This window comes from Lagopus muta, chromosome 3 (assembly GCF_023343835.1).
Source record: "Lagopus muta isolate bLagMut1 chromosome 3, bLagMut1 primary, whole genome shotgun sequence".
Classification (NCBI taxonomy): Eukaryota; Metazoa; Chordata; class Aves; order Galliformes; family Phasianidae; genus Lagopus; species Lagopus muta.
This window is the reverse complement of record NC_064435.1, coordinates 14,242,014-14,265,550: the sequence shown is the minus strand read 5'-3', so window position 1 is coordinate 14,265,550 and position 23,537 is coordinate 14,242,014. Positions and strand designations below refer to the sequence as shown.

General features: G+C 44.8%; 1 protein-coding gene across 2 annotated transcripts in view; it reads right to left on the bottom strand.

Annotated features, from left to right (window-relative positions):
• Positions 1-6,991: 6,991 nt before the first annotated feature.
• Positions 6,992-23,537, bottom strand: part of SAMD12 (sterile alpha motif domain containing 12) — a 177,441-nt gene continuing 160,895 nt past the window's right edge. For both annotated transcript variants that reach the window (XR_007375813.1, XM_048939590.1), the window contains one exon: positions 6,992-15,717. Coding sequence is in view for 1 of the 2 variants with exons in the window: in XM_048939590.1 (XP_048795547.1) it covers positions 15,695-15,717 (23 nt within the window). In the remaining variant the exon portion in view is untranslated. The remainder of the gene's footprint in view (positions 15,718-23,537) is intronic.

Sequence of the window (23,537 nt, the reverse complement as noted above, 5' to 3'; positions counted from 1 at the left end):
TTTGACAATCTGTGAATCATAGATATCGGCTTGGATGGATATACTTAGCTCTGATCTGTATGGTGAGATGTAAATAACCAGTTAATTAAAAGGAATTTATCTCTGCACATCACTGGTTCCCCTCTCTCCCGTTTTCCCCTCCTCGTGCTTCAGCTCACGGCTCACAAGCACTGGCAGTCACTGCACTGCACTCAGGGCCACCAGCAGCAGTGAGGCCGAAGCTGCCCCGGGGCTTCCTGCAGAAATGATGCAGCACCAGGATGAGCTACAAGTGATGGGGCGTTGTTCATGGGGGCTACAGCTCATTGCTAAAAAAAAAGTGCTTGCAGTCCTGTGAACTGCGCTGTCCCAGAGACAAGGGCTGCTGTGACATCCTGTAATGCTCTGTTTTGCCCTGTGAGGGACCAGCTCCAGCAGCTTTGGCAGATGGCTGCAAGCACGAGCTGGTGGCTTGTGTCCAGCTTTTCACCTACCAGAACCCCTAAGTCCTTCTCCTCAGGGCTGCTCTCAGTGGATTCTTCTCCCAGTCCATACACATATCTGAGATTGCCCCAACCCAGGTGCAACACCTTTCATGTGGCTTTGTTGAACATTGTTATATTCACATTTGTCCATCTTTCAAGCTTGTTCAGGTCCCTCTAGATCCCATCCCCTCCTTCTGTCGTATCAACTGCACTCAGGTCAGTGTCCTCTGCAAACTCAATCCCACTATTCAGATCACTGATAAGGATTCTGAAGAGCACTGATCCTAAGACAGACCCCTGGGGAACACTGCTGGTCACCAGCCCCTACCTGGACATGGTGCCATTGGCCACAACCTTCTGGCTACAACCATCCAACCAATTCTTTGTCCACTGAATAGTCTACCCTTCATATCCATATCTTTCCAGTTTATATATAAGAATGTGGCGTGGAACCACGTCAAAGGCCTTGCAGAAGACGAGGTAGATGACGTCTGTTGCTCGTCCTTTGTCTATTGATGTCATCACTCCATAGAAGGCCACCAGATCTATCACCACGTCTATGGCTTGGTTTCCTTAGGAATTACCATATTTCTCATAAGTTCTGTGACAGTCAGAAAACCAAACCAAGGTGTCAGGAAGACAATCTGCCTCAAGCTTCCCTTATAGCTCCCCTCTCTCCTCCCAACAAGTGGCTTTTGCACCATGTTTTTCCTGCCTTTAAGCCCTGAGCCACAAAGCAGTGACTCGAAGCAGTCACATTGCAGGAGCTGTTGTAGGTGTACAGAGTGTACTGAGCCTATGAGTAATTGAGGGCTGCCCCATGCAAAGGGTCAGATTAGGAGACCGCAGCAGTCCCTTCTGAGTTTAGCATCAATAAATCTATGAAAGAGGAGCTTTAAACCACGATGAAGGGCTGAGTCCTTAGAGCACCACTTGGAAAGCTCTGAGTATCTTGAGACACTGACCTTTAATATTGGGATTTAGGGGTGTAGGAAATCTATTTCAGGAGATTTTTTTTTTTATAATGTTTATTTCAACCACCTGGTTTTGCAGGCAGAGGCTATCAAAAAACTCTAATAAAACATTTAAAGCCCTTTAAATATCCCTAAAAGAGTCTTTTCGTCTCATGTGCTGCATAAACAGGCAACGTGCTGCTCGGTGCGATGCGGGCATCGCCGTTTGATGGCTCCACAGATCCCAGGGCCAGCAGGCTCCCTGCAGAGCTTTCCTCTGCCCTCCTGCATAATGCAGACCATGGAGCTTCGCCCAGCAATTCCCACACCAGTACATGAGCTACATCATGTAGAAAGACATCCACACTTAATTTAAAGACCTTTTTTGGTGATGGAGAATCTGCCGTATCCCATGTCAGCTCCTCCAGCAGTTAATTACAAGGCTATTAAGGAGAAAAATATGCCTCATTTCCAACCTGATTTTTTTTTTTAGCTTCTGTCTTCCTGGCTCCTATGCTTTTGTCTGGAGTAAGTAATCCTCTGATACTGCATTGCTCCTTCATATGTAGATTCTTACAGATCATGGTCAATTCATCTCTTATGCTCCTCTTTGATAACATAAATGGATTGCACTCCTTTGGGTCATCGGAAAATACACTTTCAATCAGCCTTATAGCCCTTCTCCCAACCTTTCTGAGTTTTTCAACATGATTTTTAAGCGTTGACAGCTGAACTGGACTGTTTTGGTCTCATTAATGTCAGACACAGCACTAATACATTTCCCTTACCACTCGAAACTCCCATTTACACATTCTAGGGTCATATTAGCCCCTTTAGCAAGAGCAGCACTTGGGGAACTCACATTCAGTTGCTTATCCACCAGAACCTCTACAGCAAACAGCTGGTGTGAGCTTCCTGAATATCCCCTTCATGAAACCTCCCATGGGATCACTCTTCATTTGCAACACCTCTTCTGAGACCTGTCGTTTAACTGCCTCTAATCCATTTAAAATCTGCCTCATTGATTTTTTCACAGTGCTACTGCTCAAAACAAAGCCAGCAGCAGCAGCGCGTTGCCCCTGGGATCTCCTGGATGCTCCCCAGGCTCTATTCCCGTGGAGATGGAAGAGCACGTTCTTCTTCACAGGGTGGTACCCAGGGCAGGGGACACAGGTGGGTGCCACTTTGCAACGGGGGTCTGCTGCCTCCTGAAGCCTGCTATGGGAAGCAAGGAGAGCTGGAGCAGAGCCATGAGCTCTGGAGCAAACAGAGAAGGTAAAGATAGCTGACAGCAACAGCAGAGCAGAGAGCAGCTATTCTTGTGGTTGGATAACCAGCCTCTCTATGGCTTTCAGAGAGTATTTTGTGACAATATCCGATACGCAGGGGGTCCCAAACCATGGCTAAAGATCCCATGGAAACGCCCCGCTGACTGCTTGAATCCATACTGCTTTTCTGGTGGTTTTAATTTAAGTCAGATGGGGATGGCTTTGTGAGTGGCGATGCGAGAGATGCTGAAGGCTGAGGGTGGTCCTTGGTCCAGCACGTTTGGGTAATCTTGTTTTTCCTCTTGTCTGTCTCATCCCTCTGGTGAATGGCGGCACACTCCATATTTTGGGAGCAGGAGGCAGCCTGTTATGGACTAATATGGCAGAGGAGGAGAAATGTTCATTTCCTCTACCAAACGCACAGGGGAGCAGAGGGAGGGCAGCAGAGCCGCTGAGGAGCTGTGGCTATCACCAGCAGCAGCTGGGCATCAGGAGCCCCCGGCTGTCCCAGCCATTGAGGCCTCTGGCCAGGTTGTACTTCTCACAGCCTGCCAGCACTGGCCCGAGGCTGGGGCTGAGGGGCATGAACACGCATAGCACGGCTCTATCCTTCGTGCTCTGCATTACAGCTTAAACAAAGGTGGAAAAACCCAGCGTTTTCCCCCAAGTGCTACAATTTCTTGCTGTAACAATGACAGGCAGAGGCTTATCTGGCCTTCCTGCGTGTGGGAGCATTTTCATTGTGTGAACGCTTACAGCTGCGCTTCTCATCCGGAGCAACTTCTGCAGCTAAATGAAATTGTTCAAATGAGTTAATCAGCTTAGCACAATGGTTCCCAACATTTTCCACCAAACAATCTGCCTCCCACGTTGCCTCCTTCCATCCCGCAGTGGGGAGAGCCGCGGAGCCCTAGGGCTGAGCGTCGGGCACGGACCGCACTCCCCGGGCGCTCCCTGGCAGCGCTGAGCGCAGCACGAGCCGCGACTTGCTGCGTGCCCTGAGGCGCTTCCTTTCTCTGCGCTAAAACTCCCCAGCGAAGGAAAAGTGTTTCTCCAGATCTGTCTTCAGGCACTGGAGATGGCCACACACATCTCCAGCCTGCCCCTCTGCCGGGCGGGCTGAGGCTTTCGAGGCTTTGGATCACTGGCAATAAAATGCCTTATGTAAGGGCCCAAAACGTTTTGTTTGTTTTGCTTGCATTTTTTTGTTTGTTTGTTTGGTTGGTTTTGGTTTGGTTTGTTTTTTTTTTCAATTTGTATTCACCCACTGTCTCAAACCTCTCTTCCAGCTTGCCCTTATGCCCTGCTTGTGCACAGCAAAGACCTAGGGAGAGCCTGCCCGTGGTGGTGCTCCAAAGCATGATCCTCGCTGTGATGCTAGAATGAGCTTCCATGGTGTTGTTAGTTCCAAGAGCTTGGTACTGGCAGTGGTTGAATCCACACCTCCAATGTTCTGTTCAGTTATGGGCTCTTCACTGAGGCCCTGAAGCGTGTCCAAAGAAGGACATCAAAGCTGTGAGGGGTCTGGAGCACAAGTCGTATTGGGAGCAGCTGAGGGGGCGGGGATTGTTCAGTCTGGAGGAGACTCAGGGGAGACCTTATTGCTCTCTACAAGTACCTGAAGAGAGATTGTGGTGAGGTGGGAGTCGACCTCTTTTCTGGGTAACAGCAATAGGATGAGAGGGAATGGCCTCAGGTTGCACCAGAGGAGGTTCAGGTTGGATATTAGGAATAATTTCTTCTCTCAAAGAGTGGACGGGCATTGAAACAGGCTGCACAGGGAGTTGGTGGAGTTGCCATCCCTGGAGATGTTTAGGAAATGCAGCAATGTGGCATTGAGGGATGTGCTTTATGGGCACTTTATGTGGGGATAGGCTGATGGCTGAACTAGATGATCTTAGTGGTCGTTTCTTTCCAATCTTAATGATTCTATGGTTCTATGATTCTATGTCTGGCACCCTGTCCAGCTGCATCCTCAAAACCTCTGCTGATGGGGAGCAGATTGTGCCACTGTTCTCAGTAGGCAGCTCTCCTTATGTTGAGATGAAAGCCATCCCAGTGCAGTCATACTGGAGGGAGCCGCTGACCCTGCAGAACAGCAAGAGCTATGGATGTGCCCCAGTTCCTCAGCTGACAGCCTGATGCATTGACTTAAATGAGCCAGAGCATGTCTGGAATTACTCATCACTACATAGTGGTAGGTTTCTACCTCCAAGAGGTAAAAAAAGAAGAGCTAAATTCAGTTCCAGCTGAAATGCAAAGTAACGATAATTAACAAAGTTAACTCTTTGCTTCCTGTTCAAGTTGTACCTACAGAAAAATCAGTCTGTAAGAAATCTCTGTAGAAAGCTTAGTGCAACATCTGCCCCTCCATGGGGTTGGGATTCCCGGCGGGTGCTTGGCTCAAGTTCTCCATTCCTGCAGGTGGCCCCTCCCTCTGCGTCAGTGCCCCCATCCCTGCAAAGCTGTGAAAGTAATATCCAGCCTGAATCTTTCTAGCTGCTGTTTCAGCCCATCACTGCAATATGGGGAGTGAGGAGGAGACTGATCCCCTTGTTACCCTAGGACGTAGCTGCAGCAATTTGACTCCCTTCTATCCCCTCCTAAGGTCTTGGTGCCATTTAGTTAACGCAAAAGAGCTTCTCTTAAAAGTATATTTCTGCCATGCAGTGCTTCAGTGCATTTCCCACTTGATGTTAACAGCAGTGGAAGGCAAGGAGTCCCATTAGGTGCTGAAAAGCAAGAAGGCAGCGACAAGGCAATGGCACAAATGAGGTGAAGGAGGAACCAACTCAGACAAATCCAGACAGGGCTGATTGGAAGGAAACCTCACCCACAGAGGAGTTTTGGAAGCATCACAATGTGCTGAGACCCCGACAGGTCGAGCATGATGCGGCAAGAGCTGAATGCCAGTACTAACAGCAGCCTCTTCTTTCTTTACAACTGTACCAAGATGTCTGCTCAGATCAGTCCCGCTTGCAACACAACCTTTGAAGCAGCAGCATCTTGGCAGAGTTGCAGTTTCTCTGTTCAGTCTCAAGGTTTAGCAGTGGCAGCTCAGCACGGTTCCCATTTCACATTACGGGTCAGGAGGTGGGATAAGAAACAAAGGACCTTGTTCCTTCACACACAGCACGCCAGTGGTGGGACTGGGAGCTTCTCTGATGTCTTCTGCACTTCACTACGGACTAGAGGCATTTGCTCCCACCACGTGGCTTTGCTCCACCTTAGCACAGGCAGCTGGTGCTGGTCTGGTGGTTGGCAGCCCTACCTGTGGCAGGGGGCAGGGACTCAATGGTCTTCAAGGTCCCTTCCAACCTAAGCCATTCTCTGATTCTCTAATTCTTCTGATTTCCTTCAGCCCAAGATGTATACAGATTTGTGCTAAAATGGAGCTTTCTCTGCTAACATATTCTTCTCACTAACAAAGTTTATGGAGTAGAAAGCTTTTTAAAGATGTAAACAGAATTTAGTAAATTGCAGCCCAATCACAAGATGTTACAATAAAAAGCATGATTTCTCTTTTTTTAGATGACAATTTATCCTGACTTTGTCAGTTACATTGCACGCTATGTAATTTCATTCTATTATTTTGTGTTAAGCCCAGTATTTTCTGTTTGACCAAAATATCTCATCAATCTCTACCTTACAAATAAAAGAACACTCATGGGTATGGCTGAAAACAACAGAAAAAAAAAAGCACACTAATATGGGAGAATACAATACTGTGCTGGAATTTCACTATTAGTTTCTGGAAGTACCTCAGTTGCTGACTTGTACATCGCTGTTGTGCCCCAAGTGCTGATCTATGCAGGGAATAAACGGGGGTGGGTTGGAGGTGGGTGATGTGCACTCCATCCAGTTCCTTCTTCTTTCGTGCTCTGACCCCCCTGGAGATTTGCTGAGGCCCTGGTGTGTGTCTAAAAAGGGGCAATGAAGCTGTGAAGGGTCTGGAACACGAGTCTGCCACAACAGTGGCAATGCACTGGCACAGGCTGCCCAGAGAATGGTGGAGTCAATGTCCCTGGAGGTGTCCAAGATAAGGGTAGCTGTGGCACTGAGGGAGTAGTGGGCCCTGTGGGGACGGGTTGATTATTGGACTACATGACCTTAGACGTGTTTTCCAGCTACAATGATTCTATGATTCTATGAGATGTCTTACTGCACCTGCAAATACATTGCATTTCATAACACCCGCAGTGCCAGGCAGCAAACTCCTCACATCCCGTGTTGGAGCCCCATGAGTCCAGGATAAGAAATGGGTCAAGCCCTGAATTTGCTAAAATCAGACAAAACCCTTTTACTCTGTAATAAAAATTCCATGTTTTAATACATTGCCATGCACAAATGAAGTCAAACGACGCGGAGTACAAAATTGTCAAATATACAAAATGATAAAGCAGATATCCAAAGCTTCCAGAGATCATGCCCGAAGATACCAAAAACTTGATAGTGATTTTAATTTCATCATTTATTAGAATTCTTCCCTCCCACCCAGGTTTTATTTTTCATTGATTTTTGAAAACGGAAGGAATTAAAGTGGAAATACAAAAACTGTAGGGTGGAATTAACAGTGACGGCCACTGAGTGTACTAAAAATTAGACTGCATGATAATTTCAGTTCTGGGAAAAAAACATTGCTGTACAGAGGAACACCTTGGATGCCTGGGGAAGAGCAGAGCACATCCAACAGAAAGGCACACTTTGTTGTGATGCCACCTCACTTGGCTTCATCTCTAAAATGCTCTCATAGAGGACTGGGAATAACAGTGCGTCACGTTTTAGCCATTTGAGTGCTGCCATTCTACCAGATTTTCAACCAAGTTAACATTAAAAGGAGGTTACAGGAGAATTTTCCTGGTGCATGTAGCTCCGAGCTGAGGCTGAAGGTGGCTCGGGTTCCCTCAGCTGTCCATCACCAGCAATGGGGCTGGCTTGGTTCTTTGTACAGGCCACAGATCTGGGGCATGGGGCAGCCTTTGAAGATGATGCTACAATTCCAGCTGTGAATTTTCAGCTCTCCTCAAAGGCAGGCTCAGCTAAGATTAAATTCAGCTCTCTGAAATGGAGGAGCCAAATGCTGGCCAACACAATGTCAGACTGATCATGGGTGGGTCTGACTGTCATCCATACACAGATGTGAAAAAGGAATAACAACCATGAGGCAGGAACATATATATGGAGCCCTTAGAAGAACCTGAAGACAAAGCCAGGTGCATCCCAATCCAAGTACAACGTGGCCAGCCCAAGGCAGGTGTGGGACTGGATGATCTGGTGTTATTTAATGTCCTTTCCAACCTCAGTTACTTTGATTTTATGACTTTGGTGCTGGCAACTCACATTTGCAGGTTCTTGCTCCATGCAATTCACCATTATTTAGCCTAGTACTCAGCAACGAGCACCAACAGTAATGGCCCTGAACCTGATAATCCTGCAAGGTGGTCTGTTGGTCTGTCTGTCTGTCCATCTCCTGCCCCAGCCTCAGAACAGCCTGGTGCAGGGCTCTGGGTGCCTTGCATGGCCCACTTCATTCTATCAGTAGAGCTCAGTGGGGAGAATGATGAGCTCTGTCTCAGGCCAAGATGCTTCATGTAAACTAGAAGCTAACATCCCCCTGTGGTTTCTCCAGCTCACTGGAGGCCTCCTGATCTTTTTCTTACCCCTCTCAGAAGAAAAGCAGAGGAGCCTCCAGCACACAGTAAGAGGGCTCCAAGCGTTTGTCTGGATGTGTCCTGAGTTCAGAGCCTGACTCAGCAGGGAAAGCCCCTGCCTAGATGTAAATCCAAGCTCTCAATACACAAACCCAAACAGGTGCCCTAAGCATCCCATGGGCAGATTTTTTTCTCTCTGCACACCTTTTGTTGCTTACATGCAGTTGGGCTGCAATATTGGTTTCCCTGCTTTAAAAAAAAATAATCTGTATGTCACTATTTAATTTGGTAACATGATATTAAATAGATGAATTCTAGGCAAGTGCTTAATAGAAGTAATATGATTACAAATATAACAACAGTACATAGGATTTTTTCTTTTTCTGACAAGGTATTTAGATACACTTGGAATTAAAAGCAGAAAGGAGCTTCTCCTCTCATTCTGACTAAGCCTGTCCTACAACAAGGCTGAAATCCCACTTTTAGGGAAGAGGCAGCTCTTGTGCAGCCATCATAGGACTGCTCCACTGCTGGCACATAATCCAGCAACCCTGCAAATGTACCTGACTGCAGCTGGTATTGACCAATGTTCTCTGAACAATAAATCTACGCCAGACTCATTTTCTTAGGATTTCACACTGGATTAGAGCAAGAATCCCCAAAGATCTTTATCTTCTTAGCTCTGTCCCTTTCTGTTCCAGCTTTTTGATATTGATTCAATACCAATTTGCAGTAAGTATTGCCTTTATGGTTTCTTATGCCTGTGTGAACTGTTTACTCTCTAAAATACACATCCTATTTTGTGCCATTTTCTACAGCACAACAAAGAACTCTGACAGGCGGCTCATAGCTTTGTGCTTGCCTTGTACCTAAGAGCAGCAGCTTCATGAGACTTGGATAAGAAGCTGAGCACTCCTGCTTATTTTGAAGGTACAATATTCAAAGCAGCCACCTGCAATAGTGCTCGCAGTGCTCACTGCTCTGGGTTATCCCACTGAACTCATTTCACTATGAGGGCTCCGTTCACCAGCTGCAGAGGGGCTCATTGGGAGAGCAGGAACAATTGGCTTCATACCTTGTTCAACTGCAAAGCAACACAATGTAATTCCCAATCAGCTCTTCGGCTCCTCTGCTAGCTGTTGAACATAAAACCTGTTTCATGCCAGCAAAACGGTGCCTATTTGATCAAGAGGCAAAGCCATGGCTCTCACTGCATGCTCACATGGGTCACGTGGGTGTGGGACTTTATCCCAAGCTGTTACTACCGAACAACAACAGAATAATTCTGTATGGCCAGCAGCTTCTGTTGTCCTTTCTTGTTCTGTTCTCTTCTTCAATCACATGCAGAAGAACCTTGCAAATGCGAGGAGACCTGCAGCTCCCACCAGTTGCAGGTCAGTTCATAGCTCTCTAAGACAAGATTGTTTGAAAACAATGGATACAAGTGGGCCTGCTTTCCTTTTGTATTTAAACTTCAAGACATCTCAACTCAGAACCTTGCATCTGATGATGTAGTGATGATCCAGGCTGAGCTCTTACACAGCACACACCTAACTGCCTCATCCGGGACTACTGAACGGAACCTACACTTCCATTTGAGGTACAGCTTATTGACTTAGAAAAAAGCTCTGCATATACTTAACGACCTTACGTGATGGAGAATGTAATGGAAAGTAAGTTGTCTCTATGTGTAATTATCCTCCCTGTCGAGCATTTGTGCTTAATTTCTAGCCTGAAATCCGTTTCCAGCCAGTAGAGCACATCATTCCCTTTTCCTCTGAATAAAAGCACTACCTGGCCTCAGCCAGCACTTCCTGCACAGGTAGAGGTTGTGATTGCAGGCAGATTGAGTCATCTCTTCACATCATTTCTGATAAATTAATAGCTTGAGCTTCATTAGTCTAGCACTATAATAAGAGCTGTTTTCCTGCCCTTGAATGACACTGGGAGCTTTAGAAAATTATCTTTCCAAGTTGTCAATATATGAAAGATGGGCACAAATAGCTCCGTAATATCACTGTTGCCAGATCCTAGACATCCTCCAAGACCTACTGACGGTCCTCCTCAGAGATGACACTTTCCTAAGAGCTCCTGGGGGCTGATGTTGAGTGGATGACATTGACCTTCATGGCCACCCAACTACAGACACATTCCCAAGCCCCCAAGGAGGCTCTTCTCCTCCCCTTGGCTTCTGCACTTGCAGCACTCCAGATTCATCACCAGTTCATGGCACACACCTGCCTTTGTCATCTGTAAATGCTCCAACTGTAATTTTCTGTTTCTCTGGGAGGAATATTGAAAATAGAACATACCTTGGGAGGAGCTCATCAGAAATAGTCTCACTTATGATAATGTCATATTTGTAACCATTTTTTGTGAGCTAGCAACTAATCAGTTTCAATCCACTTAGCGTGGTGTATAGTGATTCTGCCTTGTGCCTTTTTGTTCTTTATCAGAAACAGATGATCTATAGGAGGCTAAGGATAGCATGTCAGCAGAGCCTCCTTTATCAACAAGCCTTTGATATCACAAAAAATGATAATAAATTTACTTGACACAATACATTCTAGAACAATCATTTGGAGGGGTTTATCAATTTTTAATTGCTTTAATGATTGCTTCATACCAACCTTTCTATGATTTTACCCCGGACCGATAGGAAGCAAATGAGTCTATAGTTTTCTGCATCAGGTCACTCGTTCTTTTTCATTATTGGTTTGGGGTTTGGTTTGTTTTTGTGTAACTTAAAGCCTCTTTCAATGCTTTTAAGTTCTGAAAAATCTTACGCTTAAGTTTCCCTACATTCACATATCTGGTTGTGTGAATTTAAGAATATGTTTGGATAGTTGCTGCTTAATATTACCCATAATTACTGATGGAGTAGGAGGAATTACATTTGAGTGTGAAAATCGACTCCCTTATTCTACTGCTTTCAAATACAAAACAAGAATATCTGTTGGTTTTCACACGCTCAGTGAGTAACCACCATGCTGTACCTAACATCAGATTCACTATGACTGCTTATGAGGATGCGGAACACATTTGGTCTCATTAGCCTTACCCTACTGGCCACTGACCTCCCTACATTTTTTGGCTTCCCACATCAAACATCTGCTTTGCTTATTTGCTGATTTAAACTCACATGCCTGCCTAATTACTCATGCATTACGTTGGTGGCATTTTTGCACTCCAGATGGCTTACTAGCATTTTACCATAGGAGGCTGCAGGTAATGCTGGTAATACTTTCCCCCAGTCATCAATTTTCATTATAACAGAGGACTTTTTAAATTAAAATCTTACTGACCAGTTTACATATACTCGGGTCAATCAACATAGCCTTTGTAGCAGGGTCCTTCAAAGGAGAGTCAGACTGCAGAGAGTTAAAAGGGGACGGGGATGAAAAATGCAGGATTTTACTCTGCTTGCCTGGAACTATTTTGAATAATGGAGATGTCGTGGCTTTGTGGAGGGCGGAGGGAGGCTGCTTTTGGCTATAGCACAAAATCCCTCAGGACTGGCCCCACAGCTGGCATTAACCAACACATCTCAGGAGAAGGATGGAACAGTCTGTTGTAGATATGCTGGGGGCCTGGCCTAGGGTCTTCTGCAAATGGGGAACAAAACAAACAAATAATTTTGTCATTAATAATGGTTTGATTTCCTTAATGACACTGCAGCTGCTTTCAGTCTGGCTGCCGAGAAGCAGCCAGCCAGGAAGGAGCCCACTGCTACAGCACGACACAGATGGACCAGCAAGGCTAAGGGGCTTGCAGGGCTTTTGCAGTCTCCCCTCCTGGGGAGTTGTGCTCTCCTCAGAGAATAAGTGATGGGGACTTTGGGCAAAGAAAGCCATGCAGATGAAAAAAAGCAAGGACTAAACCGGTGCAAAAGATGTTTTCATTCAGCATGTTTTTTGAGGAGAGCAATTCCTCTGGTTTTCTTATGTTGCACTTGGCATAATTTGAAGCACTGAGGATGGCTGATTCTCTGCGTGTCCCTGCCCAGAGAGCAGTGGCCAGGCACTGCACGGGGATGCTTGCTGCTCCATCGTCTCGGAGCTGTGAGCAGTGATCAGTGCAATGGTAGCACTGGGCTTCGTGAGTGTATCCAGCTCCACAGGGCTGATAATTGCTCTTTTATTAAAATAGCATTCATCTTCTACTCTTTTGCACAGAACTAATGGCTCTGAGCATATTTAAATTCACTTCCTCTGCCGGAATAACTTATTCACTCCCTTTCATGTTGACTTGGTCTTTGGCACTCTCGACATAAATGATTTATTGACTGGAGATAAAGCATTGTTTCCACAGAACTGTTCTTGCGACCCAGGCAAAAGCGGATGTGTCCGCTCTTAATAAGGTGTTCAGCATAAAAAATGCAATAGACTTGATTGTCTGCACTCAAGAGCCTTTCCGAGAATACAGTACCTGCCCCCATTCACAATAACAACAAAAAAATCTCCCCCACATGTTTATTTATATTAAAAAGTTTTCGGAAGAATACGCTGGGATCCAGATAGTTGTTCAGTAGCTGCAGAACAATTTCATAAATATCCCTGAGGAAGCATGGCCTACTTTGGGAGAACAACAGCGATTAAAAACATCCAAACACGACGAGTAGTTAAATACAAGCCAGAAAGTACAGTGCTTTCCTTATGGCTCCTGCCGACAGTTACACACGTGAGGAGTGTCGCGGGGCACGAGGGAACTACTCTTGCTTATGCCTAGAGTCCTCCACATGCATGGGCTGTCTGTAGGATGGAGACCTACAGCACTGCCAAACGAGCTTGGTCCATGGGCACCTACAGCAGAGCTCTCACTGAGTTTGGCTACACGAGGGTCTGTATTTGTTTTCACATTTCTCAGGGGCTGTAACACTGGTTTTCTAGATCACTGTAGCTAGAATCCTGGGAAGCTTTTAAAACAAACTGTTTTAATGGGAGAAGTGCACACATCTAAATTCATGACCATATACTGGAAGATGTTCAAAACTAACACTGATGCAAAAATGCTTCTAGCAGCTCTTTGCCTAACTCCTATTTTTCTCATATGACCTTTTCAGATAATACTCTCTGATAACTCTTCTTTTATTATTCAAATTATGCCAATTTTTTTTTGTTGGATAATAAAATAAGAGAATTTCTACTGCAGGACTATAGCATTCTCCTTTTGAAAATAATTTATATTCAAGTTGTTTTTTGTCTTTTTTTTTTTAATTGCTATACCAACACAAAATTGGTGTCAGTTGCCAGAGTGCATTTTAAAATCTGTAGCAGAAATAGCTGTAAAATTTACTGGAGCTTATAATGGAATTCTGCGAGGTGCTCAGCCACTTCTCTCAATAAGGATCAGATTCCAACCTGCAATACTATGAAAAGCTCTAAAAAGTGCAAATGCTGCTGTTGGCAAAGATTCTTACATCATAAGGAGAACTTGTACACCAATAAATTTAAAATTAGGGCCAGGATTTTCAGAAAGAGGACATAAAGCTTACTGCTTTATACTTTTTGGGAGATTCACTTGAAAATCCATGGAAAGACCCAAACCACTAGAAATCACTAGCAACTTCTGAAAATCTTGGCCATCAATTTCCTTCTGGAATAGTTAAGAAGTATTCAGCGTGCTGAATCTGAGATGGGTGGAGAGCTGTAACCTAATCCTGCACTCATCTGAAAGTTTATCTGTTGATTCTACAGGCACCCTCAGAGGCTGACCTTGAATTCTCCAGCAATGAACTGTACAAGAGTTTTTAAGTATCATAACACAAGAATTTGCTCTAAAAAGGTGCTTTTACCTTGATGTAATTGTGCCTTCTCTCCACTGCTGCATCTTCACCTGTATGGCACCTCACCCACAGTCTGGCATACACCCTAATAGCAACTGTATGGTACCTGCCTATTAGGTTGGAGAGAATGACAGTTTTTAAATATACAAAAGCTACCTTTGATTTTAAAGAAATAAGGAACAAATAGGTAAGATCCCTTAGCATGTTGATGGCATCAGTTCATTACAAAGAGTGTGTCAAGAAGGTCCTGATGTTAGGGACAGACATTAATTCCACTAAATCCCCGTGGAAAAAAAAACAGTACCACAGCCAGCTGTGATACAGCCAGTGATGAAGCCAGCCATTCAGAGACTGAACAAAAATCAATGCTCAGATTGAATGCAACAGTCTTGAGCCTGCTACAGTATATCGAAAGGCTTATTAGAACCGTTTGCTTATTCCTATTTCCTTCCAAAATATGCTTTTGGATAGAAAGTGGAAAAAGTTAACAAAGAAGTCTGCCCCCATTGGAGGGAGTGTCTTGCTCCTTAGAAGTATAGTCTTACGCATTACCTTTTTCAGAGCATTTGGTTTGGACTGTGATTCCCAAGTCCTGCCCAAAACATAAACAGTGGCCAGCATAAAGAATCTGAACTCTTCCAGTTTGTTCTGTTTCTAGTGTAGACCAAACTCTAGGTCCAACTGCCCTCTGAGAAGGGTGCTCTCCCTTTCCTTTCCCTCACTGAGTAAGAAAACACATTGGCGTGCCAGGAATGACAGCCTTTGCTATCTGCTGGATGGGAGGGAGAGCAGACACAGTGTCCTACATCTCATTCAGCCAACTCTGTTCTTGGCTACCTCTGTGACAGCCGTTCTGCAAGTCTCCATGAAGTAAGTCACACCTCTGCCACGTGCAAATCTATCTACACAGTGTACTGTGACTCGGTGAAGGTATGCTAGTAGTGGACTTCAGTTTGGATGCAGTCTCAGCACAACTACTGAAACGTATCCTCAGTATTTAAAAAGACTGTTATATAGAAATGGACTGTGCTAATTCTGTGCAGAAAGCACGCATGAAGTGCTGATATTGTTTAACGGAACACTATTAGACTGCAAAACTAACACATACAAGACTTCTACATTCCTATCAGGGGTGTAGTAATGTGAACATATCCACGGAGATTGGAGAATTCCTGTAAGTTTTTCCTAAAACATCATGCCATCTGCATACATAATAGAAGAATCCAGTAGTTGCCATGCTAAAACAGGACTTCGAGTGAAGGGCATAGGCAGTCCCCTAAAGGGAACCCAAAGTTATGCACAGTGATGAAAACTGGAAGAAATTTTCCAGCTAAAGGTCTGTCAATGACCATTTTGAACAAATTAGCACTGGATATTATGCACCACGTTTTTACTCCACAGCAAACCAGGTCTTCTCAGGATGCATCATCTTGAGTGGGCTGATTTTACTTCAAGTTTGTCTTCGCTCCTCCAAGGTCACCTTCTGGCAGTGCCATTGATTATGGTTTTTTCATGAAGGAAAGTTCGTTTTCATATCAAGTGGCAGGACAGCAGCTTTACAGGCTGGAAATGTTTATGGAGAGCTCTCTGCTGGGGCTGTAAGAAACAAAACAGAAAACCAAAACCAGACAGTGAGCATAGACCAGAGTAAAGGGATTAGCATGTATTTCAACTACATGTTTGTGCTGAGCAAATGCATTTCTGCTGTAAAGATAAACTACTCTTAGAACATACATTATGACCCTGGCACTTTCTTTAATCAACTTTACTCATCAACCAAAAAACTCTGTGCTTAATCAATTTCTTAGATAAATGTAAAGTGCAGGCCAGCAATCATTTGTCTGATTTAACAAATGCTGTTTGAATTTTATTGCCTCATCTTAAAGCACTGCTCACTCTTCCTCCAATCTGAGTCCCAGAGGGCCTGGGTCTTGCTGGGCTTGCATAAACTACTGAGGCACCTCAACAGCCAAATGCTGGAAGTTCAAGTGTCAAGGTAGAGGTTGAGGCTTTCTCACCACTTCTGCTGGTCAAGACAGTAAGACTTGGCTGCTGCTGTAGTAAAGCACCTTCAATGTCTGTGGCACTGAAGCTGCTATTCCTTGCCTCAAAGTCCTCACAAAGCTGTAAGTCAATCACATAACTAAAGATTATGTGGAGGTTTCTTATAATTTCCTCTCTCCTCTGCCAAACTCTTCTGAGATGCAAAGCGGAAAGACAAGAGATAACAGACACAAGATGCAGTATGAGATATTACAGGTAGATACAAGGAAAAAGTGCCCAGCGAGAGTGGCTGAACATTGGAACAACTTACAGGTTGTGCAATCTCCACCTTCAGAGATTGTAGAACCTCAGAATCCTTAGATTTGGAAGGGATGTTTAAAGGTCATCCAACTCCCCTGCAATAAACCAGGACACCTACAGCTAGATCAGGGTGCCCAGAGCCCAGAGTCCTTCCTGACCTTGAATGTCTCCAGGGATGGGGTGTCCACCACCTCACCAGGCAACCTGTTCCAGTGCTTCACTACCCGTACCGTAAGAAACTTATTCCTTATATCAAATCTAAATTTCCCCTCTTTTAATTTGACATCATTTCCCCTTTTCCTTTTATAACAGACCCCGTTTAAGAGTATGTCCCCTTCTTTCTTATAGCCCCCCTTTAAATACTGCATAACCACCTACAGGTCTCCCTGGAGCCTTCTCTTCTCCAGGCTGAACAGCCCCAGCTCTCTCAGCCTATATTCATAGGGCAGGTGTTCTGTCCATTGGATCATTTTGGTGGCCCTCCTCTGGACATACTCCAGCAGGTTTATGTCTCTCCTGTACTGAGGACTTCGCATGTGGATGCAGCACTCCAGGTGAGACCTCACCAGTGCAGAGCAGAGAGGCAGCATCACCTCCCTCACCCTGCTGGCCGTGCTTCTTTTGATGCAGCCCAGGATATGGTTGGCTGTCTGGGCTGTATGGGCACATTGCTGGCCCAGGTCCAGCTTCCCATCCACCAGTATCCCTAAGTCTTTTTTGGCAGTGATTTGGCAGCTCCATTCTTACACTCCCCAGCTTGTACTGATAGTGGGGGTTGCAATGACCCATGTGCAAGACCTTCCACTTGGATTTGTTGAATCTTGTGAGGTTCTCCTGGGCTCACTGCTCAAGTCTGTCAGGCAACAACCCTCAGGCATGTCAACTGCACTCCACAGGTTGGTGTCGTCCACAGACTTGCTGAGGATGCACTCAATCCCATTGTCAAAGTCACTAATGTAGATATTAAAGATCATTGGTCCAAGTACTAATCCCTGTAGAACATCACTTGCCACTGATCTCCATCTGGACATCATGCCATTGATCACCACTGTCTGGGCGTGATCTTGCAATCAGCTCCTCATCCATCAAACAGTCTACCCATCCAATCCATATCTTTCCAATTTGGAGAGAAGGATGTTGTGAGGTACTGAGTCAAAGGCCTTACTGAAGTACAGATAGATGACATTGGTGGCTCTCCTCATGTCCACTGATGCAGTTATGCCATCATAGAAGATCATCAGGTTGGTCAGGCAGGACTTGCCCTTGGTGAAGCCACACTGGTTGTCCTGTATCACCTCCCTGTCTTCCATGTGCCTTAGCATAGCTTACAGAAGGTTCTGTTCCATGATCTTCCCTGGCAGAGAGGGGAGGCTGTTAGGTTGGTAGTTCCCTGGGTCGTTCTTTCTACCCTTCTTAAAAATGGGTGTGATTTTTTTCCAGTCACCAGGGACTTCACCTGACTGCCATGACATTCCAAATGTAATTGAGAGTGGCAAATAGGTATTCACTACTCAACACAATCTGTGGGGTTTTTTGGGAGTCAGATTCCAATTAGTGAAGCTGATTCTGATGCTGCCAAGGCAGTATTCATGTCAACTGAAGCCTGGGCTGGCAGTGGCCAGAGCTCTGCTCTGCAGGGTGCAACTGGTGGGCTCTGCCATCCTGCCTACATTCACCTCTGGAGCCCCAAACCACTGCAGCTATGGAAATGAAGGATTGCTTGAGTGGGGGGAATGGGCGGTATGCAAACCTGCACGTTCTGGAAGAGCACTGAGTGAGATTTTACAGAAGATAAGTCTCGACCTTGCTATAAACACCTTATTCCTCAGGTTAAATATGGTCTGTGAAATAGAAGAACAATAAAACTCAGTCTTCTTAGCTACTTTCTTCCTTACTTAGGCACGCACATTCACTCAATTACAGTGCTAGCTTTCATTTTGGTTTCCACTACTTTTATTCTCAAGGTCCTTGAGTGCAATGATCCTACCAGCACCTGCTGTCATCTGCTCCATGACAAACCCACCAAAGGGGCCTGAAAAAGGCACATGTTTGGGACCCAACAAATGTTTATTCTATGAGAGAACTGACAGGGAAGTTTTGATCCTTCACCTGGCACATGCAGATAACTGACTGCATCCCCTGGGGCAGAAAAGGAAGCAACGGGGATATTAAGCAGGTGTGAAGATGAAGGGGAAATCTGGGGGAAGGTTTTAAACTTGGAGAGAAGCAAACAGGTACCTAACCTCAAAAATGTTGGATTCTGGGTGAACTGGAATTTTTTCAGCGTTGGCAGAGATGCGATTGTTTGACAAAGGAGAAATAAGACCTCTTTTTTGAGGCTAAATAGCTCATGTGCTGCAAGGAAGGGGAAATATAAATCACAGAATCACAGAATCACAGAATCACAGAATCACCCGGGTTGGAAGGGACCCCAAGGATCATGTAGTTCCAACCCCCCTGCCTAGCAGGGCCACCAAACATACACATTCAGATCAGGTTGCCCAGGACCCCGTCCAACCTGGCCTTAAACACGTCCAAGGACGGGGCATCCACAACCTCCCTGGGCAGCCCGTTCCAGGGCCTAACCACTCTCCTAGTAAAGAACTTCCCCCTAACATCTAACCTAAATCTTCCCTCCTTCAACTTAAAACCATTTCCCCTAGTCCTGCTGTTGTCAGCCCTTTTGAAGAGTTTACTCCCCTCCTGGGTGTAGGTTCCCTTCAGGTACTGATAGGCTGCAATGAGGTCACCCCGCAGCCTTCTCTTCTCCAGGCTGAACAAGCCCAACTCCCTCAGCCTGTCCTCATAGGGGAGCTGCTCCAGCCCCCTGATCATCTTAGTATATAAATATAAAATATAATATAAAATATAAAATAATAATATATAAAATATAAAATAATAATAATATAAAATATAAAAACCTCTCCCAAGCAATCAAAAATATCTCGCCTATCCGCAGAGCGACAGAACTAAAATAAAACGGGCAAACTGGCCTCAAGATTCCCATGCTGGAATTCCCATCATCCACTCTGTCTGAACCCTTGGCCTGTGCACGTGTCTGGGTTTTACATGAATCATGGGCCACGAGAAACCCACGAACAAAGAGCAGGGACTGATCCATACCCAAGCTCCATCACACCGTGGTGTGAGCGTAACCGAGCCTGGAAGCCACCAGTGACACTGACCTTGGGAAGAGCGGTAATTCTGTTCAGCTCTGAACTTCGAGCAAGCAAAGCAAGGGGTTAGCACTGATTTAGTGAGTTTCTTCTAATTTTATCTTTCAAGGTCAAGATTTTAGAAGCACTTATTCCCACTTGTAACCTATAATTTTTGATGCCCAGATGGAGACTTCTCTAACGATCTTGGTTTTCTAACGGCATGTACCCAGCACTTTTGGAAAGTAAGATCTTTTTGAAAGGTATCACAAGTGAGCAGTTGTCTTTGAAAGCACTGCCTTAGCCTGTAGGCTCTTGGAATGACAACTGCCTTTCGCATGGGGTTTGTAAGCTTACCAACTCAGTGGCCTACAGATGTAATCTCATATGACATTTTCAGGAAGCTGCCATAGAAAGACACCAATCATTTCAAAGCCAGGGATGTATTTCATTTATGAGTTTGTGATTTTTTTCTAACTAGGAAAGAAACATCTTTTTCATTCATTTAAAATATATATTAATTCAGCTCAACCTAGCAGTATTGCTCATTTTCATACCTTTATAACTGGAGGATCCTGATAAAGAAAACAAATGTCTATTTATTTCCTTTGCTATATTTCTTCTCTACTGGAATTAATTTTATAATAAATTTCAAGGCAGGACATTTCAAACATGAGACTGTTAGGAAAAACACCTATTTCCAACATCCTTATAGCAACTATTACTTTCAGTGTGGTAAAATCTGCTTTCAGCTGCATTGACTAGTATGTGTCAGAAAGGCTCAGGTATCTCACTTCATGCTCCTCACGTAGCTTGGGACATTCCAATATTCTGCAGATTACTGCGGACTTGTTGCATCTTGCTTCTTAATATGTAGCAGCAATGCTAGCTTCGAAAAATTTCATACAATGACAAAAGGAAATGGTTGCCAGATTTACCCTTTTTCTTTATTGTTCACTGAATTCTAAGCACTGAGGTGTGAGAGCTAATGGAAATTAATGCAAAAACAAAACACCTCTTTGGGGAGCTACTGATCCGGGTCAACCACCACAAGAGAAGGAGGAACGAGGATTACCAAGGGCTGGGAAATGCAGTCAAGGGGAGCTGCAGCAAGAACAGGACGGTTCCACACTGCAATCAGTGCCCCAGGCCAGATGACACTGAGTTTGGTTTCATTTCACCATGAAATCATTCCCTGGCTGTTCTGGGCTGAGTGGGAGGAATCTCTGCACTTTTGTTCTCTAGGTAAAAGCAGCTATTGTTGCACATCCTTATTACCTAACCCCGATAAGCAAAGTCAACAGTGCCAGAGCTCAAAGGTTACCTGAGGGTCTGCCTGTCCTAGCTGGTGTCCTGCAGCCCACTGCACCCAGCTTCCAGCTCCCAGCCCCAGTCCTGTGTTGTAGGGCAGCCAGACAAGCCTCAGGGCTGGAGGAAGACAGCAAGCTGCTGGGCTGCCAATGACACTGCCTCTCTGCTTCTATTAAAATGGTGCTAAGCCATTAATCAATGAACACAACACCCAGCAGTTTAGAAGGAAAACAGGGATGCGGGTGATTCTTGATCAGACAATTTTGTTTTGATTCCTGACTAGCCATGTGTTGGTCTGGCTTGCCTGACTTTCCCCTCATTACTAAAACCTGGTAGCTGACACAGTCTTGAAGGTTACTTAATGTTGTTTGTAAAATGCACTGTCATTATGGTAGAAAAATACAAAGAGCGAAAAGGGAGGAAGTCTCTTCTTGCTTTTGATTCTTGAATTTTCCTGCCAAGCAGGAAACCAACATTTCAGTTTTGGAGCAGACAGAAAAGGTGGGTCTATAAGCACAATGTCCAGAGCTTCAAACAGTAATCCCAGTCCCAAGCCTTTAGTATTCATTAGTAAATCCATGCTAGTTGATTCTAACAGCTACAAAAATGTGGAATTAAGTATAGATGTTTCCTTTCAGTTCTACTTTTTTTTTTTTTAGGATACCATTATGACATATTTTTCATTTTCACCCCTGAGCCATGAAACAAGATGGTTTGGTTCAAAGGATCAGGGACACAGATGTACCACTACACGGCTCCAGGAGCAGACTCTTAAAGCAAACAGCAGCCGACAGGGAATTGTTATTTCTGCAAATGTGAACTCAGGGTTTCTTTTTTCTTCTTCTGGGCAGCATGCTCCCATAGCCAGGTGCTCATAATCCACCTGAATACATTTTTAATACCGGTCCATAAATGCGCTACTGAATATTCCCACGTGGGACCTCTGAAAGAGGATGTCTCTACATGCAATAAACTCCTTGGCGTTATTTATGTATTTCTGCACTGCTCCCCCTGAATGGTCCCAGCTCCAACAAGGCCTGTAACGAGGCAGCTGGCATGCAGCCTGCATGCAGCCAGCACCAGCATGGCACAACACAGGGCAATGCTCAGTGCAGTGTGAGAGCCATCATCAGCCACTTCCTGCACATACGAAGGTGGGATCTTGGCTCACTTGCAGCTTTGCCCTCTGGATCATTGGCAAATCTCATCTCAAGGAAGGCTTCAGGGTGGTCTTCAAAAGACAGAGAAAACGTATCTACTGCCACTTTATGCTGATGTATTTTTCTTCCTATATTCTGTCTTATGCTGAGACTCTGAGGAGCTCAGCTGGGGACACCCTGGTTTGAAAAGGATGCTCAGCACTTCAAGACAGATGATGAAGATTCAACAAGGTCGAGCAAATCCTTTCTCCTATATTCTGACTAAAGAGAAACCTCACTTCTTGCTTGTGATGCAGGGCTCTGTATCAGGCAATTTTGAGATGAAACATTTCAGGGAGAATGGATGTCATGGCAGATGCTCTCAGCAGGTAACCTTCCAAAAAGCCAATTAGTCAGAGGTTATCGCAGCTGCTCTGTGAAACGCAGTTGGTTCACACAGAATGGGTTGAAAATGTAGTTGTCCAAAATGTGTTTCACTAAGCTATTCAGTGTCCTCAAATGGTCAGATTAGCCAAAAGTCTCCTCATGAGTCATGCACGATTGCAGCTTCCCTACTACAGCAGATCTCTCATCAACTTTACTAGGTTAAACAAAATGAGGACACACATTGATTCTGTCTGCAGATGATTTATGCAGTAATTTCTGTTCCTTGCCTCTTCCTTCAAAAATCTGAGTTCATGATGGACATGATGAGCTCTCTGATGGGCTTGAGCTACCATTCCATCTTTGTTTTGAAAAATATTCTAAAAGCATTTTAGCATCTACTAAGCTTGATTTTCCAGTGTTTATCTTGAATCCTCAGAAGGAAAAACTATCCCCCAAGATGTATGCCCTTTTCATGTCTAAGCCTAAATAAAATGTGACAATTCCCAAAGTAAGTTAAAAGTCAAGTTCAAAAGGCTGGCAAAATCCTGGGAGAGACTTTCTTCGTTCAAAGCGGCTCATTCATCCCTACTCAGGATGCTTCATACATTTCACCACCTACCTGCTGCTGCAAACATACAAAGAAAAAAGAGATGTGCTTTTGCATTCAATAGAACATGATTTCCTTGAACTAACAAGCAGATAAAATATTTTGAAAATTGCATGCAACCACTTCCTTAGCGTTTGTAACTTTTTTCAAAGAATTCTTCTGATATACTGCTAACTTACCCATCAACGTGAGCAGTGAACTGGCTGTCCACCAGCATCCTTCTCTAGAGACTCAAGTTATAGCAAAAAGAAAGATTTAAAAGAACATGATGCTAAGCAGGCTGAAAGTTTCAGCTGGTGCTGTTTGAGACTTGAAGTGCACCTGAGATTGCCATCTTCACTCCCTCTTATGCGTGTCTTTCCCTGCCTGCCTCTAATCAGTTCTTGATCTCACAAGTCCTTGTGGGTGCTCTGCAGGAAGTGAAAAAGGTTGTCACGGATAAATAGTCTTCCATAAGTTGGTTCTGAATAGCCATTTGCACTACATCTTGAGCCTCTGCATATCCATTGCTTT